Source organism: Lepus europaeus, chromosome 7, assembly GCF_033115175.1.
Source record: "Lepus europaeus isolate LE1 chromosome 7, mLepTim1.pri, whole genome shotgun sequence".
Taxonomy (NCBI): domain Eukaryota; kingdom Metazoa; phylum Chordata; class Mammalia; order Lagomorpha; family Leporidae; genus Lepus; species Lepus europaeus.
The window spans coordinates 6,639,736-6,666,545 of NC_084833.1; the positions used below are offsets into that span (position 1 = coordinate 6,639,736).

Consider the following 26,810-nt stretch of genomic DNA (forward strand, 5'->3'; position numbering starts at 1 on the left):
AGGAGGAGGGGCAGGAGCTGGGGGCTTGGCGGCAGGGAGGTCCCTGAGCAGAGCTTGGTCGCTATTCCGCCCAGTGGGGGGGACTCTCAGGCAGGGACAGGATGGGGTGGGTATTTATAAAGGCCTCTTGGTGGGAGCCGGCACCGGGTGGGGGCCCCTGGAGGTCTCGGCCCTTCCCACAAGGGGGCCCTTTTTCTCCAAGCTTCAACCGACTGTATTAGGGGAACATGGGGGTGTTTTATTATTGACTGCAGTCATTATTGTTATTGTATTACTATTTTTATTAAACTTCCCCCTACAAACGCATGGGGGCAGATAAGTATTTATCTCCTCGGGGGCCACTCTCCCGGAAGGGACAGCCCTGAAGCTCTGTGAAGCTGCAAGAAATCAATAAAGACAGCTTTGTACGCTGTGGCCGCCCCGCCGCTGTCCCCTTCTGTGCCGTGGAGCGGTGTGGTGGGCGTGGGGTAGCACAGAGCTGAAAACCACTGCTTGCAACTCACACACCCTGGACCAGAGCGTTCCCTTCCAGCTCCCTGCGAAGGCACCTGGGAGGCAGCAGGTGATGGCCCCAAGTGCTTGGGTCCCTGCACCCACATGGGAGACACGGATGGAGTTCCTGGCTCCTGGCTTTGTGGCCCAGCCCCGGCTGTTGTGGGCATTTGGGGCGTAAACCAGCAAATGAAAGATTGCTCACTCGCTCTCTGCTTTTCAAATACATCTTTAGTTAAAAAGGAGGGGACACTGTGGTGTACTGGGTAAAGCCACCGCCTGCAGTGCCGGCATCCCATATGGGCGCTGGGATTCGAGTCCTGGCTGCTCCGCTTCTGATCCAGCTCTCTGCTATGGCCTGGGAAAGCAGTAGAAGATGGCCCAGGTCCTTGGGCCCCTGCACCTGCGTGAGAGACCTGGAAGAAGCACCTGGCTCCTGGCTTCAGATGAACCCAGCCTAGCTGTTGTGACCATTTGAGGAGTGAACCAGTGAATGGAAGACTGACACTCTCTCTGCCTCTCTAGCTCTGCCTTTCAAAAAAAAAAAAAGTGGGGGAAGCCATGGAGAGAAGAGTGCGGCTGTCACGGACAGTGCTTCTGTGTGCTTTTGGGAACTGGGGGACACTCCCGCCTGGCAGGTGCCCAGAGCCCCAGCAGCAGTCAGGGTGAGCACCCCCAGGCCAGCGGGGCAGGAGCCAACAGTGGTGCACCTGACATCAGCTGCGGCTTTGGGCAGAACTGGGCCATGGCTCAGCAGGAAGCCAGTTTCCCACTTGGCTCTAGTCTTCCACCCACACCTGCCACCTTGTAGCTGAGTGCCCAGGTACCGCAGGCCAGAGAGGGCTAGGAGCAGACCTGGGGGCTGCAGCTAGGCGCTCCAGCACCCTGCAGCCCCTATCCAGGTATTGGCAGCTGGGAGGAGTCCCACTTGTTCTTACCTGGACTATCCGTGGTTGGGAAAAACCCGGCTTCAACACTGGACTCGGGGAGGAGGGCAGGCCCGGGGAGGGGACTGAGCCCTGAGGCTCGTGGTGAGCCCTAATCCTAGCGGGCAGCACCGAGGAGCCTGGTTGGGAATGGGACTCGGAAGCTGTCCATGGAATCCTACGGCCTGGATAGGAGCCCAGGCTTGGATCAGACAACCTGGGTTCTGGGGTAGCTATGCCCTCGTGGGTAAGCATTGCTACACCAGCATCCCACCTTGCCCTAAGCCTCAGTTTCCCATCTGTAATGGGATTCACAATAATCTCAGAGCCTGTGTTGTAGCGTAGCAGGTAAAGCCACTGCCAGCAGGGCCGGCATCCCATGTGGGCGCTGGTTCGAGTCCCGGCTCGAATCCGATCCAGCTCTCTGCTGTGGCCTGGGAAAGCAGTAGAAGATGGCCCAAGTCCTTGGGCCCCTGCACCTGCGTGGGAGACCCCCAGTCAGAATTCCTGGCCCCTGGCTTCACCCTGAGTCGGCCTCCACCTCTGTGGCCATTTGGGGAGTGAACCAGCAGATGGAGGATGGATCTTTCTCCCTCTGCCACTCTGCTTTTCGAATAAAAATAAATAAATCTTAAAAAAGAAAGACTGGGGTGGTGCTCTGGCAACCCCGGAAGCTGGGGAGAGGCACAGAGCAGCTGCTTCCCTCCCAGGCCTCAGGAGGAGCCGTGCCTGCCAGAACCAAACCTCACTTCCAGCCTCCAGAACAGACGGCAGATTTGTTTTTTTTTTTTTTTAATATTGATTTATTTACTTGAGAGGTAGAGTTACAGACAGTGAGAGAGCGAGCAAGCGAGCGAGAGGGAGACAGAGAGAAACGTCTTCCATCACTGGTTCACTCCCCACATGGCCGCAACAGCCAGAGCTGAGCCAATCCGAAGCCAGGAGCCAGGAGCTTCTTCCGGGTCTCCCACGCGGGTGCAGGGGCCCAAGGACTTGGGCCACAGCAGAGAGCTGGATCGGAAGTAGAGCAGCCGGGACTAGAACCGGCGCCCACATGGGATGCTGGCGCTTCAGGCCAGCGCTGCCCACAGCGCCGGCCCCTGTCCTGTCTTTCAGTCTCTCTTAACCCAGATCAAGTCCTTCTTCCTCCCTGTTCTGTCTTTCACGACATCGGCATTGCCAAGGCTCCAAGCCAGTTCTAGAGAATGACCTTGGATCCACACCTAATGGTTTCCTCAATAAATTCAGATTAAAAAAATTTTTTGTCAGGAATATGACCTATGGGGGCTGGCACTGTAGTATAGTAGGCTAAGTTTCCTCATGCAGCCCTGGCATCCCATATGGGCACCGGTTCAAGTCCTGGCTGCTCCACTTCTGATCTAGCTCCCTGCTAATGCGCCTGGGAAAAAGCAGCCCCAGATGGCCCAAGTCTTTGGCCCCTGCACTCATGTGGGAGACCTGGAAGAAGCTCCTGGCTCCTGGGTTTGGCCTGGCCCAGCTCCACCTGTTGTGGCCATCTGGGGGGTGAACCAGTGGATGGAAGACCTCTCTCTCTCTCTCTCTCTCTCTCTCTCTCTCTCCTCTCTCTGCCTCTCTGTAATTCTCCCTTTCAAATAAATAAATAAATCTTAACCAACCAAACAAAAAAATCCTTAAGAGATGACTGTTATTAACCCAGTTATAGATTTTATTTGAATTTCACTTGTGGAGCTCCCGGACGTAGCCAGTATATTTATTTTCATTTTTATTTGAAGCACAGATAGACAGAGATCTTCTCTCCACTGACTCACCATCCAAATGCCCCAACAGCCAGAGCTGGGCCAGGCTGAAGCCAGGAGCCAGGATCTCCATCCGGGTCTCCCACGTGGGTGGCAGGGACGCAAGCACTCGGGCCATCACTGCTGGCTCCCAGGGTGTGCATCTGCGGGAACGGGATCAAAAGTGGAGGAGCCCAGCTGGAGCCAAGTGCTCTGATCTGGGCTGCTGGGGTCCCAAACGCCCACGCCACGGCTGGTTTTAGAATAGGAAACCCCATGCCCGTGAATCCCCTCGGGCCTGCGCAAGCTGGGACAGCTGGTTTCCCTGCGCAGCAGTTTTCCCACGGATGCCCTTCTGTGGCGAATCCAGGCCGGAGGCCTGCGTTGCGTTTGCTTGTCCTTTATCTTGGTCTCATCTGCTAAGAGTTTGGATCTCTCCCTGTCTTTCATGACCTTGACACATAAAAAAAAAAAAAATTCCTTATTTGACAGGCAGAGCAACAGGGAGGGAGGGGGAGGGGGAGGGAGAGAGAGAGAGAGAGAGAGAGAGAGAGATCAATCTATCTTCTGGCTAGTGGCTCGCTCCTCAAATGACAGCAACAGCCAGGTCTGGGCCAGGCCAAATCCAGGAGCCAGGCGCTCCATCCTGGTGTCCTTCATGGTAACAGGGACCAAGCACTTGGGTCATCATCTGATGGCTTCCCAGGAGTGTTAGTAGGGAGCTGGATCAGAAGCCAAGCAGCTGGGACCCAACCAGTGCTCCGACATGGGAAGCCAGCCTCACCAGTGGCAGCGTAACCTGCTGCACCACGCCAACTCCCGACATGGGTACTTCCTTTATTATTAATAATATTTCATTTAGTTATTTGAGAGCCAGAGAGAGAGAGAGAGAGAGAGGTCTTCCATCCACTGGTTCACTCCCCAAATGGCTACAACAGCCGGAGCTCCCAAAGCCGGGAGCCAGGAGGTTCTTCCAGGTCTCCCACGCGGGTGCAGGGCCTAAGCACTTGGGCCATCTTCTTCTGCTTTCCCAGACCACAGCAGAGAGCTGGATGGGAAGTGGAGCAGCCGGGACTCGAACCAGCAGCCATATGGGATGCCGGTGCCGCAGGAGGAGGATTAACCTGTAAGCCGCGGCGCTGGCCCTGACATGGGTGTTTTTGAGGAGAACTAGTGAGTTATTTTGTCAGAATGTCCATCGGTTTGGATTTGCTGGGTATTTCCTTGTGATTAGACTAAGCTATGGGCTTTGAGGCCAAAGAAGAAGCCCAGAGGTGAAGGAGGGCGAGTACTTTACCCATTTTCACTGCTATTACCCGGGGCTCGGTACCAAATAGAAAACTCTTTGTTGAATGAAAAAACAAATGAAAGACCGAATGAGGCTGTAGAAATTGCTCTGTGGGGGACCAGTGTGGCTAGAAGCTTAAGCCGCCGCCTGCAGCGCCAGCATCCCACGTGGGCGCCGGTTCGAGTCCCGGCTGCTCCACTTCCAGTCCAGCTCCCTGCGAATGCACCTGGGAACGCGGCAGAGGTTGGCCCAAGTCCTCGAGCTCCTGCACCGGTGGGGGGACCTGGAAGAAGCTCTCGGGTCCTGGCCTCCACCTTGCCCAGCCCTGGTGGCCATTTGGGGAGTGAATCACTGAATGGAAGATCTCTCCTCTCTCACTCACTCACTCTCTTTGTAACTGTGCCTTTCAAATAAAATAAGTAAATAGTTTTTAAAAATTTACTTAACAGCCAGCGCTGTGGTAGGCCGTACCAGAAGCCAGACGCGTCTTCCAGGTCTCCCACGCGGGTGCAGGGGCCCGAGCACCTGGCCATCTTCCTCAGTTTTCCCAGGAGCGTTAGCCGGGAGCTGGAGCTGCCGGGACTCGAACCGGCGCCCACATGGGATGGCGGCCCTGCGGGGTTCTGCCCAGCGTCCACTCTGCTGCTGTTAGATGTCCTCTTGGGCAGGATCCGGCCACATTGCCTTGTTAATGGGTCCCGAGAAAGATCCGCTGACGTGACGAGGCACACACGCAAGTCGTGCCTGAAGGTCCCCATTCGCCTCCTGATAACGCAATCTCCAGAGGGCAGACACGCGTGGGCCGCCCGGCCCCTCCCGGACTACAACTCCCAGAAGGCACTTCGGCGCCTCGTCCTACCTGGTGACTCCCGCTGGGGCGCCCAGAGCGGCGGGACTACCACTCCCATAAGCCACCGCGAGCCACCGGCGCGCCACCATTTCCAGGCTCGGCGGGGGGCAGGGGCCGGCGTCGGACTCCACCTCCCGGCAGGCAGTGCGGCGCGAAGGGGGCGGGACTCCGTTTCCCAGCAGGCTCCAGGCGGCGGGCGCCGCGGTGCCTTGTGTGGGATGTAAGCGCGGAGGTGGGCGCGGGGACCGCGGCTAGGACTCTCCATCGGATTTGGGGGTTGGCTGGGGGCAACTCCCGGACGCACTCTAGGGGGTCGGGGGTGCATTTGTAGAGAGTGAGCAGGACGGCCATTGGTGGACCTCGGGGGGGTGGTCCTGGGGCCGCACCCCCGGCGGCGCTGGGGAGGGGTCTCCGGGTTGCAGGGAGAGGGAGGCCTTGGTGCTGCGGCTGAGGGGTCTCGCGGCGGAAGCCGGGGAGCCGGGGGGAGGAGGGGAAGGGGGCGTGTGTGTGTGTGTCGGCGGGGAGGAACCGGGGCCGAGCCTGGGAGGGGGCGCCGGCCGACCCTCCCTCCGTGCCCGCTCGCCCGCAGGCCGCCGCCCGCCGCCATGGGGCTGAAGGCCGCGCAGAAGACGCTGTTCCCGCTGCGCTCCATCGACGACGTGGTGCGCCTGTTCGCCGCCGAGCTGGGCCGGGAGGAGCCGGACCTGGTGCTCCTCTCCCTGGTCCTGGGCTTCGTGGAGCACTTCCTGGCTGTGAACCGCGTCATCCCCACCAACGTGCCCGAGCTCACCTTCCAGCCCAGCCCGGCGCCCGACCCGCCCGGCGGCCTCACCTACTTCCCGGTGGCCGACCTGTCCATCATCGCCGCCCTCTACGCCCGCTTCACGGCGCAGATCCGAGGCGCCGTGGATCTGTCCCTGTACCCGCGGGAGGGCGGCGTCTCCAGCCGCGAGCTGGTCAAGAAGGTGTCCGACGTCATATGGAACAGCCTCAGCCGCTCCTACTTCAAGGACCGGGCGCACATCCAGTCGCTCTTTAGCTTCATCACAGGTTGGAGCCGACAGGTGGCGAGGGCACCTCTGTGTGGGTGACGGGGCCCTTTGGAGACCTGTGACCCTTGCGACCTGGGCCAGGTGTCGTTTCTCCCTAGGCCGGGAGGGGAGGAGACCAGAGAGGGGAAGTGGTGCGCCGGCGACGCACGCGATGGCAGAGCTGGGACGGGACCCCACCCCCAGCACTGCCCAGCGGGAGACAGCGAGGGCCACCGCAGACTGGGGAGGTGTGGGGGGGACAAGGAGACAGAAAGCGACTTGGAAGGTGCTTGCTCGTGAGAGCCCCGTGGCCAGCAGAGGCGTCCTGGTGCCCTGTGCTGCACCTGGGCTCGGCAGGACAAGGCGGCAGAGATGTTAGTGCCTGGTGGTGCCGTGTGCGGGAAGGTGTTGGCCAGAGGGTCCTCGTCTGCTGTCTCTGTTGTGTGGGTGCAGTGAAATGGGGGGCCCCTTATGGTTGCAGAGAGACAACAGGGTCCACTGGGGGAGCTATCGGAGACCCAGGAAGGTCTCTTTTCGGGGAAGGGGGTGTCCATGGGGAGGGAGAGGCTCTGAACACCAGGAGGCGAGGGGTGGGGGTGCACGGCCCGTCACCACCAGGCCTCGTGTCACCCACCAAAGCCCGATGGAGCCTCTGACGGGACCGCCCCTTCCACAGGCACCAAACTGGACAGCTCCGGTGTGGCCTTTGCAGTGGTGGGGGCCTGCCAGGCCCTGGGCCTCCGGGATGTGCACCTGGCCCTGTCTGAGGATCACGCCTGGGTGGTGTTCGGGCCCAACGGGGAGCAGACGGCCGAGGTCACCTGGCACGGCAAGGGCAACGAGGACCGCAGGGGCCAGACGGTGAACGCCGGCGTGGCCGAGCGGGTGCGGTGCTCCCAGCCTCGCTCCCCCCGCCGTGGCCAGCCCTGACACGCCCCGCTGCTGGCCGCCATCCTGACGTCCGCTCTGTCCCTTCCTAGAGCTGGCTGTATCTGAAAGGGTCCTACATGCGCTGCGACCGCAAGATGGAGGTGGCGTTTATGGTGTGCGCCATCAACCCCTCCATCGACCTGCACACGGACTCGCTGGAGCTGCTGCAGCTGCAGCAGGTGCGGGGGGCGGGGCAGCCGCTCGCCCTCCCTGAGCTTCCCCTCCTGTGAAATGGGCGAGGAAGGCCGTGGGGGACGGTGGAATTGATGTAGGAAGGGCTCTCGTACACTAGAGGGTTTGGTTGCCAGCTGGCGGGAGGGGTCCCCGTGGGTTCTGGACCCCACCTCTGCCTGATGAGCTGAGGACCCCCCATCTCCCCCACCCAGCTCGTAACGCTCTCCTTTGGCCCCTAGAAGCTGCTGTGGCTCCTGTATGACCTGGGACATCTGGAAAGGTCAGTGGGGGGTCCTGGCCCGGACAGGCCTTGAGGGCTGGGGGACAGAGAGCAGCCTGCACGCGTGTGCTTTCCCAGGTACCCCATGGCGCTAGGGAACCTGGCAGACCTGGAGGAGCTGGAGCCCACGCCTGGCCGGCCAGACCCGCTCACCCTCTACCACAAGGTGGGGGCACCCAGTAGGGTGGCTGGGGTCTCCTTCCGGGGGATGGGAGGGGCAGGTGAGAGAGCCTGTGTGCAGGGGGCATCGCCCATCCCGGCCGCTTCACTGTTAACTGTGCATCAAGCATGTGGGAAGGCCAGGGAGAGAAACAGGCCCGGGTCTGGGGGCGGGGGCGCGTCCTCCCCTCCCCTCCCCAGGGCCTGTTCTGTGGGGGTCTCCACTCCCCGCCCCTGCAGTCTGGGCCAGGCCTCAGCAGGCAGCCCGGCAGAGGCAGGGAGGAGCCGTGGGTTGGGGGCAGCAGGGAGAGGAGGTGGAGGTGGGCTTGGAGGACTCTTGGGGACTTCCTGCTGCCCCTTCTGGGTGTGGCCTGCAGGGGCCGCCTCTCTGAGGCTCTGCTGTCCCACCCCCAGGGCATCGCCTCGGCCAAGGCCTACTACCGGGACGAGCACATCTACCCCTACATGTACCTGGCCGGCTACCACTGTCGGAGCCGCAACGTGCGCGAGGCCCTGCAGGCCTGGGCCGACACAGCCACGGTCATCCAGGAGTGAGGCTCCCCGCCGGGGTCTTCTGCCCAGCCCTCCGCTCCTCCACCCAAGCCCTGCCCCTCCACCCAAGCCCCGCCCCTCCGCCACCCTTGGCCCCCTGCCTCCTGCTCTGGATGTGGAGCGCAGACTCCGCCCACACACCTGGGCCCTGTAGCGACCCCGGGGCCGTCTCCACCAGGTCCCTAGGGGCTCCCGCAAGGCCGAGACCCCACGCTTCCCCACTGCTCTCGCAGCTACAACTACTGCCGGGAGGACGAGGAGATCTACAAGGAGTTCTTTGAGGTGGCCAACGACGTCATCCCCAACCTGCTGAAGGAGGCGGCCAGCTTGCTGGAGACGGGCGAGGAGCGGCCGGGCGAGCAGAGCCAGGTGACCGCCCGTCACCTCCCTGCCTGGGCGGGGCTGCCGGCCCCAGGGAAGGGGCCAGGAGCGCAGGGCGGCTGGGCCGTAGCTGAGGGCCTGAGGTTGAGGCCGAAGGGGAGCCAGCTGAGGGTCTTCTGTGAATGGGGAGAATCCCACCTCCCTCGCGGCCAGGGCTCCTCCTCCAGTCTGGGCTGGGCCGCCTCGCCCCACCCTAGGTGCTGGCTGGGATCTGGTGGGAGGCCAGGGCTCCTTGTCCAGGTGGGGGCGTGGCCTGCGCAGGGCTATGTGGAAGGGAGTGTGACCCATGCCCCTCCGCCCAGGGCACCCAGAGCCAGGGCTCCGCCCTCCAGGACCCCGAATGCTTCGCCCACCTGCTGCGGTTCTACGACGGCATCTGCAAGTGGGAGGAGGGCAGCCCCACGCCCGTGCTGCACGTGGGCTGGGCCACCTTCCTGGTGCAGTCCCTCGGCCGCTTCGAAGGACAGGTGAGGGCGGAGTGTGTCTCTGTCCTGTGCGGGAGTGAGGGGACACCCACTTAGACTGAGCCCGTCTGCGCAGCGCGCGGAGCCGGCACCAGCCGTGTCCCCGGGACCCCTGGCGTGGAGTGGCCATGGCTGGGGCCTGCGGTCCCCTCAGCCCGCTCTCCCCGCCGGCCCAGGTGCGGCAGAAGGTGCACATCGTGAGCCGCGAGGCCGAGGCGGCCGAGGCCGAGGAGCCGTGGGGCGAAGAGGCCCGGGAAGGCCGGCGGCGCGGCCCGCGGCGCGAGTCCAAGCCCGAGGAGCCGCCGCCGCCCAAGAAGCCGGCGCTGGACAAGGCCCCGGGCCCCGGACAGACGACGGCGGCGGCGGCGGCAGGACCCCCACGGAAGCCCGCAGGGACTGTCCCGGGCGCTGCCCGAGGCCCCGAGGGCGGCAGCGCGGCCCCGGCGCCCGCGCCCGCGGCCTCGCCGCCGCCGGACGGCCCGGTGCTCACTTTCCAGAGCGAGAAGATGAAGGGCATGAAGGAGCTGCTGGTGGCCACGAAGATCAACTCGAGCGCCATCAAGCTGCAGCTCACGGCGCAGTCGCAGGTGCAGATGAAGAAGCAGAAGGTGTCGGCGCCCAGCGACTACACGCTGTCCTTCCTCAAGCGCCAGCGCAAGGGCCTCTGAGCGCGGGGGCGCGCCCTTACCGGGGAGAGGGGCGCAGGTCCGCCCGCGGCCGCCGCCCTGGGGACCCGAGCCCCCGCCCCAAGAGCTTAGGTCCGCCTGCAGGATCTGCGAGTCCCGGCGGAGCCCCCGCCCCTGCCCCGGCCCGTGAATCCCTAGCGCCCCTCCCCGTCCTGACCAGACTGGCCCCAGGTCAGAGCAGGACCCTCCCGAGGTGCAGCCCACCAGCGGGCCCGCGAGGAAGCCTGAACTCTCCTGTTTTGTACATAGATTTATTTTTCAGTTCCGAGGAAATGAATACATTTTGTTTAAAAAAAAAAGTAAAAGCACATGTCCTTGTTTCATTTGGGAAACTGGGGGTGGGGTAGGAAGTGGGTCGGCCTCGGAGCGCTGGACCTGTGGGTCCAGAGGTCTGTGCCGGACCCAAGCTCCGCCCCGGCCTCGGGGCTCCCCCGCGCCGCGCAGGGCCCGTCCCGCGGGCGCCCCCTCCCGGCCGGGCGGCGGGGCGTCCCCACTGGCCCCGCCCCCGGCCAGCCCCGCCCTGGCCCTGCCCCCGGCTGGCCCTGGCCCCGCCTCTACCGGCCCCACTGGCCCTGGCCCCGCCCCAGCCCCGCCCGCCCGCGCCGCGCAGCGCCGGCTCCGCAGCTCGCGCCCGCCCGGCGCCGGGCCATGGCGCTGCTGCGGGACGTGTCGCTGCAGGATCCGCGGGACCGCTTCGAGCTGCTGCAGCGCGTGGGGGCCGGGACCTATGGCGACGTCTACAAGGTGCGCCGGGGGAAGGGCGCGCTGCCGCGGACCCAGCCCCCAGCCCCGCCCCCTCCTCAGCCCACTGGCCCCGCTCCGTCCCCGCAGGCCCGCGACACGGTCACGTCCGAACTGGCCGCCGTGAAGATAGTGAAGATGGACCCAGGTGAGGGCCCGGGCGGGGCCTGTGCGCCCGCGCGCGTCTGAGGGGCGGAGACCCCCTGCGAGGCAGGGCACCTGTCCGGCCGGGAGGGAGGCGCTGCGTGCCCATTTTACAGATGGCGGTACTGAGTCAGGGCGACGCCTGCGTGCACCCCCCCCCCACTGACGCCTTGTGCTCCCCAGGAGACGACATCAGCTCTCTCCAGCAGGAAATCACCATCCTGCGGGAGTGCCGCCACCCCAACGTGGTGGCCTACATCGGCAGCTACCTCAGGTGAGGCCGCCCGTGCCCAGACCCCCGGCAGCCCCGCTGCGGCCTGCCGTGTGCCCACGCCGCCTCTGTGTCCCCAGGAATGACCGCCTGTGGATCTGCATGGAGTTCTGTGGCGGGGGGTCCCTGCAGGAGATTTACCACGGTGAGGGCCTTGGCCTCCCCCCCTGGCCCCAGGGGGTGCCGGAGGAGAGCCGGGGTGCGGTGGGGGGGGCTCTGGACCTGGGCTGCTCTCCATTGCTGACCGGCTGGCTGTGTGACCTTGAGAGGAACGCTGTCCGTCTCTGGGCTCCTGTCCCAGACCCTGCTGGGAGGGGGCATGGCCAGCGCCGCCGCCACCTGGCACTGCCGGCGCCTGGCCCCAGCCCTCCCCCTCCCTTTCAGCCACCGGGCCCCTGGAGGAGCGGCAGATAGCCTACGTCTGTCGGGAGGCACTGAAGGTAGCCGGACCCGAGGGTGCTCTCAGCCCCAGCCCCAGGACGCGGGCAGAGGCCCCCCCCGCCCCCGCGGGTGGAGAGCCCAGGCAGGGCTGGCCCCGAGGGGCTGCGGTCCCGGTCCCGGGGGTGGGGGGAGAAGGTGCCCCAGCCCTGTTGCCGGAAGCAGCCCATTTCCCTCTTGGCTCGGTCACTTCCTGTTTGGGGAGAGGGGAGGAGGAAGCGGCTTGGGTGGGGGGCCCCACTGGCAAGAGGGGGTTCAGCAGAGGTGAGCGTGCTGGGGAGCTGCCCTCAGAGCCTCCTGCTTGTCCCCAGGGGCTGCATCACTTGCATTCTCAAGGGAAGATACACAGAGACATCAAGGTAGGGGTCTGGCTGGGGGGGCTGGGGAGGGAGGAGGCAGCCTGGGGGGGTGGGCAGCGGCGGATGCTCTCTCCTGCGTCCCCACAGGGCGCCAACCTGCTGCTCACGCTCCAGGGAGACGTCAAGCTGGGTCAGTACCCCCACCCCGGACGCCCTCGGGGTGAGGAGCCTGGGCGCAGGGCCGGTGTCCTGGGGCATGGCGCCTTGGCCGTGCAGCCTAGGAAACGGATCGGCATACCCCGTTTCTGCTCGCGGCTGGAGAGCTGAGCGTGTGCGGCGCTGGCAGGCGGTCAGGCACGGGGCTGGGTGCTTGACCCTGCTCAGGAGGAGGGCCCGCCCTTGCCTGGGCCTGTGGGAGCCCATGGGCGCCTCCACCAGGTGCATCCTGAGCTCCGGTGGCAGCGGTGGGGGTGGGGGGAGTGGCAGCCAGAACTTTCTTCCCCCAGCTGACTTTGGGGTGTCAGGCGAGCTCACGGCGTCCGTGGCCAAGAGGAGATCTTTCATCGGGACCCCGTACTGGTGAGGGTGGCGCCTGTGGCAGAGGGGATGGGGGGGGCCTCCGCTGGGGACCCCCAGGCCGTCCCATCTGTGACCCTGACTCCAGGATGGCTCCGGAGGTGGCTGCCGTGGAGCGCAAAGGCGGCTACAATGAGCTGTGCGACGTCTGGGCCCTGGGCATCACGGCCATCGAGCTGGGCGAGCTGCAGCCACCCCTGTTCCACCTGCACCCCATGAGGTCAGCCCCACGCCGGCCTCCTGCCTGAGCCTCGCCCCGAACCTGAGCGTCCGCCTTCACCTGTGCCTTCCGCAGGGCCCTCATGCTCATGTCGAAGAGCAGCTTCCAGCCGCCCAAGCTGAGAGACAAGGCTCGCTGGTGAGGGCCCTGCCCTGGTTCAGCCAGCTGCAGCCGCCACAGCGAACCCCCTGGGCCCAGGCCCCTGGGTGGGCAGGTGGCTGCTGGTGCAGGAGCCCTGTGTTGCAACAGCGCTGTCGCTTGGGCCGGCCGCTCCTTCCTGGGCGGGCCCAGGGGTCGCTTCTGGGGGGTGGCAGGCGGCCCCCTGCAGAAAGGCTAACCTGGAGCCCGGGGCGGGGCGGGGGTGCTCTTGTGCCCACCAGGACCCAGAATTTTCACCACTTCCTCAAGCTGGCCCTGACCAAGAACCCCAAGAAGAGGCCCACGGCAGAAAAGCTGCTGCAGGTGGGGGGCGGGGGGGCCGGGGCCTTGCCGCCCGGAATCAGGGCCTGGAGGAGCGGGGCCGACCTGGGCAGCGCCGTCTCCGTCTTGCAGCACCCGTTCACTGCCCAGCAGCTCCCTCGGGCCCTGCTCACACAGCTCCTGGACAAGGCCAGTGACCCCCACCTGGGAACCCCCTCCCCCGAAGACTGCGAGCTGGAGGTAAGAGCCGGCTGGGAAAGCTGTCCCAGGCTGACCCGGCCGGAGGAGCCCAAGGCCGCTGCGGGCCGCGGCCGCGTGCTGCGCCGGCCCTGGGGGCTTCCCCCGGATGAGCCCACCCGTTAGGAATCCCTGCTGGGCTGGATCTGGCCTCCCTGGAACCCACCCTCCTGCTCGGCTTCCTCACGTGTGGGGTGGGCGTGCCGTGTGATCTGATGGTGGTCTGGGGGGCTGTGGCAGCTGCGTGTGAAGCCCCCGGCGCAGGCCCTCCCGCTCCACGCTCTGTCCTAGACCTACGACATGTTCCCAGACACCATCCACTCCCGGGGGCAGCACGGCCCAGCCGAGAGGACTCCGTCCGAGATCCAGTGTGAGTGTGGGGGGGCGGGGAGCACCGGGTATGCACAGCTTTGGCGTGAGCGTGGGCGTTCGCCCTGAGCCCCTAACCCCCGTGCTCCGGGCCCCCCAGTCCACCAGGTGAAATTCGGCGCCCCGCTCAGGAAGGAAACGGACCCACTGAACGAGCCGGTGAGGGGCAGGTCCCGGGGCGCTCGCAGAGGTAGGGCAGGGGCTGCCCGGGCCCCTGGGCCGCCTGCCCCTGTCTTTGGCCAGTTCTCCTGAGCCTCCTGCCCGTCACCCTCACCCCACCCCCGCTGCCCGTCTCGTGGCCGCTGTCTCACGGTGCCTCTCTGCCTCGGCTTCCCCAGTGGGAGGAAGAGTGGACACTACTGGGCAAGGAGGAGCTCAGTGGGTGAGTGAGGGTGAGGGAGGCGTGGGCAGGGGTTGGGGACAGCCCCAGGCTGACCTCTGACCCCCACCCCCACCCCCAGGAGCCTGCTGCAGTCGGTCCAGGAGGCCTTGGAGGAAAGGTGACGGGCTGGGGGCCGGGCGGGGGCAGTCAGGCCTGGGTGCCTCCGGGGAGTGGCATCTCACACCTCCCTCCCTCCCCCCACAGGAGCCTGACCATCCGGCCAGCCGAGGGCCTGCAGGTACACATGGGGCCGGCTGAGCGGGGGCCGCCGGGGGGTCCTGGGTACCTGCTGCAGCAGCCCAGCCGGGCCTCACCCTCCTGCCAGGAGCTGGACTCCCCGGATGATGCCACAGGGACCATCAAGCGGGCCCCCTTCTCGGGGCCGCCCCCTGCCCAGCCAGAGGCTGAGGACCCTCCTACCAGCCTCTCGGGTGAGGCCCGGGTGTGGGAGGCCAGGAGCAGGTGCGGTGTGTGTGTGTGTGTGTGTGTGACTGAGGCCTGGGTGTGGGAGGCCGGGAGCAGGTGGGGTGTGTGTGTGTGTGTGTGACTGAGGCCCGGGTGTGGGAGGCCAGGAGCAGGTGGTGTGTGTGTGTGTGTGTGTGACTGAGGCCCGGGTGTGGGAGGCCAGGAGCAGGTGGGGTGTGTGTGTGTGTGTGTGTGTGTGTGACTGAGGCCCGGGTGTGGGAGGCCAGGAGCAGGTGGGGTGTGTGTGTGTGTGTGTGTGTGTGTGACTGAGGCCCGGGTGTGGGAGGCCAGGAGCAGGTGGTGTGTGTGTGTGTGTGTGTGACTGAGGCCCGGGTGTGGGAGGCCAGGAGCAGGTGCGGTGTGTGTGTATGTGTATGTGTGTGTGTGTGACTGAGGCCCGGGTGTGGGAGGCCAGGAGCAGGTGGGGTGTGTGTGTGTGTGTGTGTGACTGAGGCCTGGGTGTGGGAGGCCGGGAGCAGGTGGGGTGTGTGTGTGTGTGTGTGACTGAGGCCCGGGTGTGGGAGGCCAGGAGCAGGTGGGGTGTGTGTGTGTGTGTGTGTGTGTGTGACTGAGGCCCGGGTGTGGGAGGCCAGGAGCAGGTGGGGTGTGTGTGTGTGTGTGTGTGTGTGTGACTGAGGCCCGGGTGTGGGAGGCCAGGAGCAGGTGGTGTGTGTGTGTGTGTGTGTGTGTGAGGCCCGGGTGTGGGAGGCCAGGAGCAGGTGCGGTGTGTGTGTATGTGTATGTGTGTGTGTGTGACTGAGGCCCGGGTGTGGGAGGCCAGGAGCAGGTGGGGTGTGTGTGTGTGTGTGTGTGACTGAGGCCTGGGTGTGGGAGGCCGGGAGCAGGTGGGGTGTGTGTGTGTGTGTGTGTGACTGAGGCCTGGGTGTGGGAGGCCAGGAGCAGGTGGGGTGTGTGTGTGTGTGTGTGTGTGTGACTGGGGTTGGAAGTCACGAGTCGGTGCTTGCAGGAACCCTGCCCCTGTCGCCAGCAGCCCCTGACAGCCCCCCGCTGCTGCCTGCCGCCTGGTCCACCATAAAGCAGAGAGAGGACCCCGAGGTGAGGGGTGCCCCTGGGGAGGCGGGGCGGTAGGCAGCGGGAGTGGCACCCCTGCTCACTCCCTCCCCCCTTTCCTTCCATCCCAGAGGTCATCCTGCCACGGGCTCCCCCCGACCCCCAAAGTACACGTGAGTGCCCCGCCACCCTGCAGCCCTGCGGCCCATCTGCAGCACCCCTGCACCCCTCACCCCTCATCAGCCTCCGGCCCCCTCCGCAGATGGGCGCCTGCTTCTCCAAGGTGTTCAACGGCTGCCCGCTGCGCATCCATGCCGCCGTCACCTGGGTCCACCCTGTGACTCGGGGTAGGCGGGGCAGGGAGGGGGCGGGAGCCGGGAGTCCCTTGTCAGAGGCCCTGGCGACCTCTGACCCTGTCCCCAAACCCGCAGACCAGTTCCTGGTGGTGGGAGCCGAGGAGGGCGTCTACACCCTCAACCTCCACGAGCTGCACGAGGACACACTGGAGAAGGTGAGGGGCCGGGGGTGGGCAGAGGGCAGAGGGCCCCGGGGCTGGGGGGCGGTGCTGAGCTGCCCTGTGCCCGTGTCCCGCAGCTGATTTCACACCGCTGCTCCTGGCTCTACTGTGTGAACAACGTGCTGCTGTCGCTCTCAGGTACCAGGTGGGGCAGGCCGCCCGCCCGTGTGCCCCCGCACTGCACCTGCCCCCTGCCTGCCCGCCCGCCCGCCGGCTCTCTCCCAGCCCCCTCTCCCGCCCTCCCTGGCAGGGAAATCCACGCACATCTGGGCCCACGACCTCCCCGGCCTGTTTGAGCAGCGCAGGCTCCAGCGGCAGGTTCCTCTCTCCATCCCCACCAACCGCCTCACCCAGCGCATCATCCCCAGGTGGGGGCCTCAGCTGTGTGGGGCTGGGGGAGGCGGGGCAGGGCGGGGTGGGCGGGGCAGCGGGGATCGGGCGGCCCTGCAGGAGGGGCAGCAGGCCCAGGGTTCGGCCTCTGTTAACCGGCCGTGCACGGGGGGTACCCTCCAAGGATCCTTCTTGTCGTCTTAAATGACTCCCGGGTCCGGAGTGGGGCTGGCTTCAGGCTCAGCTGGATCCAGGCCTGCTGGTACCTGCATCTCTTGGCTGTTTCCTTGTCGCCTTCACTCTCACGGGGGCTCTCTGCTCAGCCGGTGGCTGCCCGTGGTGGTCCCAGGCCCGAGTCCCGGGAGCAACCAACCCAATGGGACCGGAAGCTCAGTTTCCGTGTCGCTCCCATGGGAGTCCCTGGGCTGGTCCCTGTGGGTCCAGCTTGAGGACATGCCCACCCTGAGCCAGCTCCAGAGCAGGGGCTGAGGGAGGAGAATCCGGAAGAACTGGCAGACGAGAGGCAGCTGTTGGCTGGGTGCATGCCGGGAAGGGGGCAGTGGGGGAGGGGAGGCGGCCAGGCCGGCACCCGGAAAGGAGGCGGTGGGGGCCAGGCTGAGGCATGGTGAGACCTGGGCAGCCCAGCCCGAGCCGTAGGACTGGCAGGACGTGGGCACTGTTGGAGGCAGGGAGGGGACCCGCTGAGCCAAGGGGCGTTCCAGGAAGATGACCTGTTCAGCCTTGGGCTTTGTGAATCCGCGTGGGGCCGTGGGAACAGTGTGAGTGAGTACCTCGTTGGCGCCTTGCGTGGGCCAAGCAATGTTCTGAGCAGAAGGTCCATCCGGGACCTAAAGAAGCCCGGCCCGAGGCCTGGAGCACGGGGCAGGAGGCTGGGCGCGGGCCTGCATTTCCGTATGTAGATTGGAAGTGGAGCAGCGGGGCTCAAGCCAGCGCTCCGACAGGGGATGCTGGGGGTTGCGAGAGGCAGCTCAGTGGGCAGCACCACGCCGCCAGCCCCTGAGGACGTGCTGTGTGGGCAAGGACCTGGGCCCAGGGATGTGGGAGGAGCATCCTAGGAGCAGGGCTGGCCAGTGCCAAGGTCCTGGGGCAGGAGCAGGCCTGGCCTTGTTGGGGGAGCAGCAAGGAAGCAGGTGCGACCAAAACGGATGGAGTGGGAGGGACACGACGGGGAGGGCCCTGTGGCCACAGTGAGGGCTTTGGCTTGGACCCAGGGCAGCCCGGAGGCCAGAGCAGAGGAGGGACAGCACGGAGACCTCCAGGGCTTCCCTGTGGCTGAGCGAAGCCGGTGGGGGAGGGAGCAGGGACCCATGAGGAGGCTGCAGCGGCGGAGGTGGGGTTCTGGCAGGATTTCCCGAGCGCTGCTGGAGGATGGCTCGGGGCTGCTGGCTGGGCCACCCGAGGACAGAGCTGTCAGAGCCGGGGGTGGAGCTTCCTCGTCTTGCCGCCTGTAACATGCTTATTAGATGGGCAAGAGGGCTCAGGTGCTGCCAGGACCGGGCGGCCAGGGGCGGCGCCCGCGGGGAGCCGGGCGGGCTGGGCCCTTCCCGTGGTGCTCAGTGTGGCACTGCATCTGGAGCCCGGTGGCCTCTGGGCCATGGCCCAGGACCTGCAGGAAGCAGGCCCCACAGAGCCCCACCGAGTCACAGGTGGCTGCGGGCCTGTTAGGAAATCACGCAGTCCCAGGGCCCCCTTCGAGGGTAAAGAGCGGGGAACCGGAATTGTCTGCAGGGAAAAACAAATACAGATATATGTACCTCTGACCCCAGGGAGGGCCAGCGGGGGCCGGGGGGTGAGAGTGGCCGAGACCCGGGGAGAGGGGAGAGGGAGGGCTGAGGGCGGGCGTCCGCTCCCTCCCAGTGTGGTCCCTGTCCCTGCAGAAGGGGCCGCCAGGGTCGTGGGGAGGAGGCGGCAGGGCTGCCACTGCGTACCCTGATCCCCAGGAGAACGAGCACCCGCCACTCCCACCTTCTCCCAGGCAGCCCGGGGAGCCCGCCCACTGGTCCTCAGAGGCAGTGGCCAAGGACACACCACTTGCCACCTGGCCTCCTGTGGCCTCCCTGGGCCCATTTGCCCATCTGTGAAGTGGGCCGGGAGCGGAGGGGAGCCCACGGCACCCCCAGGCCCTTGGCGCGCTCTCTCTCACTTCTTCATTCACCTCTCCACATGCGCCCGGCCTTTGCCTCCAGGGGGCTCGCGGAGGCTCAGAGCAGGGGGAAGAGAGGACAGGAGCGCTGGGAGTGTGTGCGCTCTTCCCGGGGTCCCCGTAGCACAGAGAGGTTAAGGGACTGGTCCCGAGCCGCACTGAGCTGGGGCGAATTCTGTGACCTCGACCCCTGGCCTCGGCAGGGGAGATGCCCCAGGCTGCAGAGCTGTTACTTTGTCTCTCTGAGCCTCCTGAGTGCCCACCCGGGACACACATCCTCCTGAGTGCCCACCGGTGCCGCCCGGGACACACACGTGCCCTGCTTGTAACCCCGCAGGCGCTTCGCCCTGTCCACCAAGATCCCTGACACCAAAGGCTGCCTCCAGTGTCGCGTGGGTAAGAGCGGGCCGGGCGGGGGCAGGCAGGGCGGGGACGGGACACAGGCCCGGCCCGGTGCCCACCGCACGCCCCTCTCGCAGTGCGGAACCCCTACACGGGCAGCACCTTCCTGCTGGCCGCCCTGCCCGCCAGCCTGCTGCTGCTGCAGTGGTACGAGCCCCTGCAGAAGTTCCTGCTGCTCAAGGTAGGGGTGGCGGGGGACACCCCTGGGACCCCCCCCCGCAGGTGTTGGAGGGCCTAGGGGCGGCGGGGAACACCCCCGGGACCCCCCCGCAGGTGTTGGAGGGCCTAGGGGCGGCGGGGGACCCCCCCGGGACCCCCCCCGCAGGTGTTGGAGGGCCTAGGGGTGGCGGGGGACACCCCCGGGACCCTCCCGCAGGTGTTGGAGGGCCTAGGGGCGGCGGGGGACACCCCCAGGGCCCCGCCCCCGCAGGTGTTGGAGGGCCTAGGGGCAGCGGGGGACACCCCCGGGGCCCCCCTGGCAGGTGTTGGAGGGCCTAGGGGGTGCAATGGCGGCCTGAGCCTGCGGCTGTCCCCCACCCCAGAACTTCTCCAGCCCCTTGCCCAGCCCGGTTGGGATGTTGGAGCCACTGGTGCTGGATGGGAAGGAGCTGCCGCAGGTGTGCGTGGGGGCCGAGGGCCCGGAGGGGCCGGGCTGCCGCGTCCTCTTCCACGTCCTGCCCCTGGAGGCCGGCCTGACGCCCGACATCCTCACCCCGCCAGGTGAGTGGGGGCCGGGGGCAAGAAGAGAAAGAGCCGGTGGGGGGGGGAGGCAGCAGGCGCTCAAGGCCTCCGCAGACAGCTGTGGCTGAGGGTGGCCCGGTGGGGTCTGGAAAGACTGCATTAGCCCAAGGGCTGGGCAGACGCTGCTGGGGACAGAGGCGGGTCTGGGCGGGCAGTGGGGTGTCACGACGGCTCAGGGCGCTTCATTGGCAAAGGGAAGGTGCACCAGGACCAGCGCCCTCCTGGTGCCAGGGACCCATGCATGGGACGTCATTCTTCTTTTTTTTTAAGATTTTTGTTTATTTTACTTGAAAGTCACAGTTACACAGAGAGAGAAGGAGAGGCAGAGAGAGAGAGAGAGAGAGAGAGAGGTCTTCCATCCGATGGTTCACTCCCCAATTGGCCACAATGGTCGGAGCTGCGCTGATCAGGAGCCAGGAGCTTCCTCCCGGTCTCCCACACGGATGCAGGGGCCCAAGCACTTGAGCCATTTTCTACTGCTTTCCCAGGCCACAGCAGAGAACTGGGTCGGAAGTGGAGCAGCCGGGACTTGAACTGGCACTCACATTGGATGCCAGCATTGCAGGTGGCAGCTTAACCTGCTGTGTCACGAATGCCGGTGCCTTTTTGCTCCACTTCCAATCCAGTTCCCTGCTAATGCTTGGAAAAGCAGTGGAAGATGACCCACGTGCTTGGGCCCCTGCACCCGCGTGGGAGACACAGATGGAGCTAAATGAAAACGAAAGACTTATTTGAAAGATGGAGGGAGAGACAGAGAGATCGTCATCTACCGAGAGATCTTCCAAATGCATGCAGAGGCCAGGGCTGGGGCCGAGCCAAAGCCAGGAGCCAGAATTCCGTCTGGGTCTCCCATGAGGGTGGCCAGGCCCCGAGCACTTGGGCCGTCATCTGTCGCCTTCCCCAGCCAGTGAGCAGGGAGCTGAATTGGAAACAGAGTAGCTAGGACAAGAACCAGGCGCTCTGGTGTGGGGTGCTGGCATCCGTGTGACAGCGTCACCTGTGCCACAGGTGCCCACCCCAGGATGTCATTCTTAATCCCCACCAAAGTGCCCGTGCCGGCTCCCCACAGGCCCTAGGCTGCGTCCCTGCCCTGTCCAAGATGGAAATGCCTGCCTCCGTCCACCACCCCCTGCTGTGTCCGTCTTTTTTCCCCCCACCCCCATGTCCTCGGGCCAGCAGGTGAGCCGTTGGCTGAGGCCCCATCTTCCTTCTCTGCCCTAGAGGGGATCCCAGGCTCGGCCCAGCAAGTGATCCAGGTGGACAGGGACACGGTCCTGGTCACCTTTGAACGTGAGTGCCCCCGGGGCCAGGTCTGGGGGCGGCTTCCATGGCAGGAGCCACCCCATCCCCACCCACCGCCCCTCCCCGCACGCAGGCTGCGTGAGGATCGTCAACCTGCAGGGCGAGCCCACGGCCACACTGGCCCCCGAGCTGACCTTCGACTTCCCCATCGAGACTGTGGGTGAGTGAGCTGCGGCGGGGGCCCCTCGCAGGGGCCGTCCTGGCCATGTGCCGTGGGTCAGCGAGGGCTCACGGCTGCCCGGCCCCGCAGTGTGCCTGCAGGACAGCGTGCTGGCCTTTTGGAGCCACGGCCTGCAGGGCCGCAGCCTGGACACCAACGAGGTGAGTGGGCCTCGGGGGCCTGGCGTCGCCCACGCCACTGTCCCCGTGTCTCTGGAGAGGACGTGCCGGGATGGGCTCAGTGTCCCTCTCCCCAGGTGACCCAGGAGATCACGGACGAGACGAGGATCTTCCGAGTGCTCGGGGCCCACAGGTAGGTGGTGGCCATACAGGCCCGGGGCCGGGGCAGCAAGGACGGTGGCTCACCCGGCTCCCCTCCCTCCAGAGACATCGTCCTGGAGAGCATCCCCACCGACAACCCGGGCGCACACAGCAACCTCTACATCCTCACCGGCCACCAGAGCACTTACTGAGCGGCCCCCAGCCCCCTCCCATGCCACGGGAGCCACACGTGGGGGCGGCTGTGGAGCGGGGAGCCCCCGAGCCCACCCACACCTCAGCAATAACTGGACCACAGGGAACCGCTTTCGCCCCCTCGTCCCCACGGCAGCCCAGTCCCTTGCGCCCTGCACCAGGGGGGCGGGGGTGGCCTGGCCCACCCATTCCGTTTTATTCTGTTTCCTTTCCACTCGTCCTGCCGAGAGTCTACCCCTCGCTCCGTCCTGGGACAGGGATCTGCCATTAAAGCTGGTTTGTCTTATTCCGCTGGTCCCTCTGGGCTGGGGGGAGGGGGGAGGGTGAGCCCCATCATCCCCCCCAGCACCCCTTGCGTGGGCAGCTGGTTGGTGGTGCGCTTACACGTGGGAGGGCGGGGAGCCCCGCTCAGAATCAGCCCGCAGCCTGGCCGCTGGGGGCCGCCGTGGTAGCTTAGCACGTGGAGGGCTCAGGCGGAGTGGGGGTGGGCACTGAGCGGAGGGGCTCACCTCGGGGCAGACCTGCTCCCAGTAGATCTCAGCTGGTAGCCCCTGGAAGGGCTGAGAAGGGGCCCCCCGGGGGGGGGAGGTGCTGTGCCATCCAGCCCTTGGGACAGCGCCTGCCGTGGTGAGGGGCCTCACCGAGACCTGGGGCTCACTCCCGACTCCCGGCCATGGCGTCGGTATCTGAGGGACCACGGCGGGAAGAGTCGCCTGTGTCTGTCTGACAGACACGAGGGGGCTTCAGAAAGTTTGCAAAGGACGAAATTAAACGTTTATTTTGTGCAAAACAAAGTCGAAATCCGTGCATGTGAGGGGAGTCGCCGGGCCCACCCACCACTGGCAACACTGGCATCCCGACCCAGTGCCCGTTCAAGCCCCACTGCTCCGCCGCTGAGCCAGCTCCTGTTAAGGGGTCCGGGAAGGCAGCAGCAGGTGGCCCAGGGACTTTGTCCCGGCCGCCCATGTTGGAAGCCAGGAGGGGGTCGCTGGCTCCTGGCCTTGGCTTGGCCCGGACCTGGCTGTTGTGTCACAGAGAGAAATCTTCCGTCTACTGGTTCCCTCCCCAAACGGCCAGAATGCCCAGGTCTCCCCGTGGCGGCCAGGGGCCCAAGTCCTGGAGCCATCATTTGCTGATTCCCAGGCACATCCACAGGCAGCCAGAGTGCGAGCAGAGTGACCAGCGCCACTGGCATGGCGAGCGACGGCTCAGCCTGCGGTGCCGCGGCTCCAGCTCCATCAGCGCAGTGTTCAGTCCCGCTCTCCCGGAAGCTTTGCCTCGATTCCCGGAGTGTCCTCAGCGCCAGGACCCGGGGTGGTGACCAGGATCTGGAGCAGCCCTCACGAAGGGCCGTCCCCCCCGCAGGAGCCACAAGCCCCGGCCCATCCGCTCCTGTGGACCCGGGCTGGTGCTCCAGGGCCTGCAGCCCTCCTGTTGCCTGGCACTGACTGGCAGGGGGAGGACAAGGAGGCAGGGTGGGAGCTGGCCTTGGTACACAGCCAGGGCCAGGCCTGAGAGGGTGGACGATGTGGGGCAAGAGTGTGAGCAAAGGCCCAGGGGTCAGGTCTCGAGTTTGGCCCCACTGTCACCCTCCTGGCATTCAAAGGCCAGTGTCTGAGTAGTGACGTCTCCAGGCCCAGTGGTCGGTCATTCACTGCTTGGTGAATGAGGTCACATGTGGGTGGGGGCGGGCGCCGGGCAGCTCCATGGATGTCCCGTCGTCCCCTTGCCCTCCTCACAGCTCTGACTCCTTCCAGTGCCCAGGGGAGGGGGTTCTAGGCTGCAATGGGGAGCCAGCCCTGGGGAGCAGACACGTTTCCAATGTCGCAGACGCTCACGCCCGTCCTCCCCAGGAATTGGAGGGAGGGATCAGGCGCCTTCCTGGTTCTGAAGGTTTGCACACGTCTGGAGGGCATCTGATGGGCCACGTGGGGCCAGGGGAACGGAAACACTTCTCCACGCTTCTTGGAGCTGGCGGCAGGGGTGGGGTGGGTGAGCCCAGGGAGTAGGGGCCTGGGACCCTCAGCCCCAGGGGTGCTGGGGCAGGCGGCCGGCTGCCTTCAGAGCAGCAGGCGGCACACAGCGCCACCTTGTGGCGGCTCATCCGGCCCTCGGTCTGTAAAGTGGGCTTGGCGGTGTAGGAGTCCCTGGTAAAATGTTTGCGGCTGGCGAGGCAGGCCCAGCGCCAGAGCTCAGGAAGCTGGGGGCTGGGGGGGGGCACTCACTGAGAGGAAAGCCACACCCTGCTTCTGTCACTGACAGCCCTTGCCCACGGCACAGTGCGGTCCCTCGGCTGCTGTCCCCCAGGTCTCTTCTGAGCCTTTCAGGAGGTGCTTAGGCATATTTAAACAATTCGATCCATTTTATTTGCCGGCTTTTCTATGTCACGGTTAACAGCCACGTACTGTACTGACCCCGCAGTCCTGCCACTGTCCTCGTCGTCCTGTGTTTTGCCGGTGTTCCGCTGTATGGCTTTCCCCCGGCTGACAGCAACGAGTCGTGTCACTGGAGCCCACTGCTGGGCACTTATGTTGTTTCTACACCACTTTGGTAGTAAAAACATCATGATATATCTGCTTTTTTTAAAAAGATTTATTTATTTACTTGAAAGAGTTACATAGAGAGAGGAAGAAGGGCAGAGAGAGAGAGAGAGAGAGAGGTCTTCCATCCGCTGGTTCACTCCCCAATTGGCTGCAACGGCCAGACTGCGCCGATCTGAAGCCAGGAGCCAGGAGCTTCTTCCAGGTCTCCCACATGGGTGCAGGGGCCCAAGGACCTGGGCCACAGCAGAGAGCTGGATCGGAAGTGGAGCAGCCAGGACTAGAACCAGCACATATATGGGATGCTGGCACTGCAAACAGCAGCTTTTCCTATTATGCCCGAGCACCAGCACTGTCGCTTTTTTTTTTTTTTAAGATTTTATTTATTTATTTGAAAGAGAGTTACACAGAGGGAAGAGAGGCAGAGAGAGAGAGAGGTCTTCCATCCGATGGTTCACTCCCTAATTGGCCTCAACAGCTGGAGCTGTGCCAATCCGAAGCCAGGAGCCAGGAGCTTCTTCCAGGTCTCCCACGTGGGTGCAGGGGCCCAAGGACTTGGGCCATCTTCCGCTGCTTTCCCAGGCCATAGCAGAGAGCTGGATTGAAAGAGGAGCATCCAGTACTAGAACCGGCACCCATATGGGATGCTGGCGCTTCAGGCCAGGGCGTTAACCCGCTGTGCCACAGCGCCGGCCCTGCCGCTTCGTTTTTTAAGAAGTATTTTTTCTTGTCATTATTCCCTAACCAGAGTTGGGAACGTTTGTCCGTGTGCCGTGAGGCCCACAGTATCGTCTGCCCTGCAAAGCGACCACAGGGGGACGCAGAATCCAGCAAATCTACAGCAGGGAAATAAAAAAAAAAAATCTATTTACTTGAAAGAGTTACACAGAGAGAGGGAGGTTTTCCACCTACTGGTTCACTCCCCAGATGGCCCCAATGGCCAGGGCTGTGCCAGGCCGAAACCAGGAGCTCCATCCAGGTCTCCCACGTGGGTGCAGGGGCCCAAGCACTTGGGCCATCTGCTGCTGCTTTCCCAGGCCATTGGCAGGGAACTGGATCAGAAGTGGAGCGGCCGGGTCTTGACTTGGGGGCCCATTCGGGAAGCCGGCACTGCAGGCGGCGGTTACTAACGTGCCGCACCACCGCGCCGGCCCCCAGGATAGTTTTTAAGTTGGTGATTTCGTGTGGCCCTCGAATGATGTTTTAAGTGACAAATGGCCTTTGGCAGTCAGTCAGGGTGTGCCACCCCCAGATATGCCAAGTTGGTATGTGGATTAATTCAAGCTAGGAGCCCTGGAGGAGTTGTACCTTCTTCAGCGAGGGCCATGTGAGGGCCAAGGGTCTGGCTCAATGGCCCAAACACGGGGGCATCTGTGTCCCGCTCTGGAGCTCCCGGTCTGAGTCCCGGCCCCAGTTCTGAGCCAGCTCCCTGCTAACGCACACCCTGGCAGGCAGCAGATGAGGGCTCGAGTGCTTGGGTCTCTGCCGCCAGCGTGGGAGGTTGGGGGCTGCTGTGTGGTCCAGCCGGTTAAACCGCCGCCTGCATACGGGCACCCCGCTCCCTGCTAAGTGGCCTGGGAAGCAGTAGAAGATGGCCAAGTCCCTGGGCCCCTGCACCTGTGTGGAGACCTGGAGGAAAGCTCCAGGCTCCTGGCTTTGGCTTGGCACAATCCTGGCTATTGCGGCCATTTGGGGAATGAACCAGTGGATGGAAGATCTCTCTCTCTGTCACTCTGCCTTTCAAATTAAATAAATAAATAAATCTTAAAAAAAAAATACAATAAAACACAGTGGGAGATCTGGGTTGAGTTTCTGGCTCCCAGTTTCGGCCGGACCCCACCATGGCTGCTGTGGCCATTTGGGGGAGTGAGTCAGCAGTTGGACGCTCTCGCGCTCTCACTCTCTCTCTGCCTTTCAAATAAGTCAAAGTCAGACTTTAAAAGCCACCTGGCCATAAAGATCCTCCTGGGCGGGGAGTCCTCCCCGCGCCACAGCGGGAGCTCTCAGTCCCCAAAGGCAGGAAGCAGGGGGGCTGCACCCCTGCAGGAGCTGGCGGGAGCAGCCCTTGGCTTCGGCGGGCTCCTGCCCACCCCCAGCTCTCAGCAACATCCCTGAAGTGTACCCCCCTGGTCCAGGGATGCCTGTCCTGCCTCTCCGAGTTCCCATCGTCCAGAGGCAGGAGAGCATCCGCTCGGGTGGTTTCTGCAGACCTGACTCTGTCGCGCAGGTCTCCGTGCGCCCTGGCCACTTGCGTCCTCAGAGCCAGCCACGGAGCCCGCGTACCTAAGGGGCGGCGGAGGGCCTGCTCCAATACAGCAGCATTAGGGACCCTGCCACCTGGAGATGACCGTGGCATTTCAGGTAGGGCACGTGCAGGGGCTGGGTGCCGGCCTCGCCTGTGGACTCCTACACAAAGCCAAGCAGCCATGGGTTCGAGGACGGTGCTGCCCCATCCCTGGGCGTGTCTGAATTAGCAGGTGTGGAGGTCCAACGCCCCGGGTTCGCAGGATGGGGCTGGAAGCTTCTTCCTCTGCCCCCAGCAGCGATCGCATGGCACCATTCAATCCAGCGGTGGCACAGCCAGGTGGGACTGGCACAGCCCCCCCACCAGCGGATGGGGGTCCCTGTGCCTCCCCAC

General features: G+C 64.8%; 2 protein-coding genes across 3 annotated transcripts; both read left to right on the top strand.

Moving 5' to 3' along the window:
* Positions 1-5,479: 5,479 nt before the first annotated feature.
* MEN1 (menin 1) lies at positions 5,480-10,273 on the top strand. Of its 2 annotated transcripts, XM_062195890.1 has the most exons (10): positions 5,480-5,545; positions 5,903-6,363; positions 7,021-7,229; positions 7,325-7,453; positions 7,688-7,728; positions 7,807-7,894; positions 8,302-8,438; positions 8,673-8,808; positions 9,123-9,287; positions 9,461-10,272. In XM_062195890.1, the coding sequence occupies exons 2-10, from the start codon at positions 5,919-5,921 to the stop codon at positions 9,950-9,952; spliced, it is 1,842 nt and encodes a 613-aa protein (XP_062051874.1). In that variant the 5' UTR covers positions 5,480-5,545; positions 5,903-5,918; the 3' UTR covers positions 9,953-10,272. The 2 variants fall into 2 exon arrangements, with proteins under 2 accessions (XP_062051874.1, XP_062051873.1); XM_062195889.1 differs by lacking the exon at positions 5,480-5,545 and having other exon boundaries at positions 9,132-9,287; positions 9,461-10,273.
* Positions 10,274-10,612: 339 nt separating this feature from the next.
* On the top strand, positions 10,613-22,426 carry MAP4K2 (mitogen-activated protein kinase kinase kinase kinase 2). The gene is made up of 32 exons (XM_062195891.1): positions 10,613-10,714; positions 10,802-10,859; positions 11,039-11,129; positions 11,207-11,271; positions 11,511-11,566; positions 11,876-11,923; positions 12,011-12,053; positions 12,370-12,442; positions 12,528-12,659; positions 12,735-12,797; positions 13,040-13,121; positions 13,212-13,319; positions 13,608-13,686; positions 13,786-13,844; positions 14,024-14,067; positions 14,147-14,185; positions 14,272-14,305; positions 14,393-14,498; positions 15,500-15,588; positions 15,675-15,716; positions 15,806-15,890; positions 15,975-16,054; positions 16,138-16,198; positions 16,311-16,428; positions 18,892-18,950; positions 19,034-19,137; positions 19,499-19,676; positions 20,919-20,987; positions 21,073-21,159; positions 21,250-21,320; positions 21,416-21,471; positions 21,544-22,426. The coding sequence occupies exons 1-32, from the start codon at positions 10,619-10,621 to the stop codon at positions 21,629-21,631; spliced, it is 2,463 nt and encodes an 820-aa protein (XP_062051875.1). The 5' UTR covers positions 10,613-10,618; the 3' UTR covers positions 21,632-22,426.
* Positions 22,427-26,810: the final 4,384 nt, after the last annotated feature.

Coding starts and splice junctions, on each gene's coding strand:
- MEN1 (XM_062195890.1), top strand. CDS start 5,919: ATGGGGCTGAAGGCCGCGCAGAAGACGCTGTTCCCGCTGCGCTCCATC. Junction 7,454..7,687: donor AGCTGCTGCAGCTGCAGCAG/GTGCGGGGGGCG, acceptor TTTGGCCCCTAG/AAGCTGCTGTGGCTCCTGTA. Junction 8,439..8,672: donor ACAGCCACGGTCATCCAGGA/GTGAGGCTCCCC, acceptor CTGCTCTCGCAG/CTACAACTACTGCCGGGAGG.
- MAP4K2 (XM_062195891.1), top strand. CDS start 10,619: ATGGCGCTGCTGCGGGACGTGTCGCTGCAGGATCCGCGGGACCGCTTC. Junction 11,567..11,875: donor TCTGTCGGGAGGCACTGAAG/GTAGCCGGACCC, acceptor GCTTGTCCCCAG/GGGCTGCATCACTTGCATTC. Junction 21,160..21,249: donor CTTCCCCATCGAGACTGTGG/GTGAGTGAGCTG, acceptor CCGGCCCCGCAG/TGTGCCTGCAGGACAGCGTG.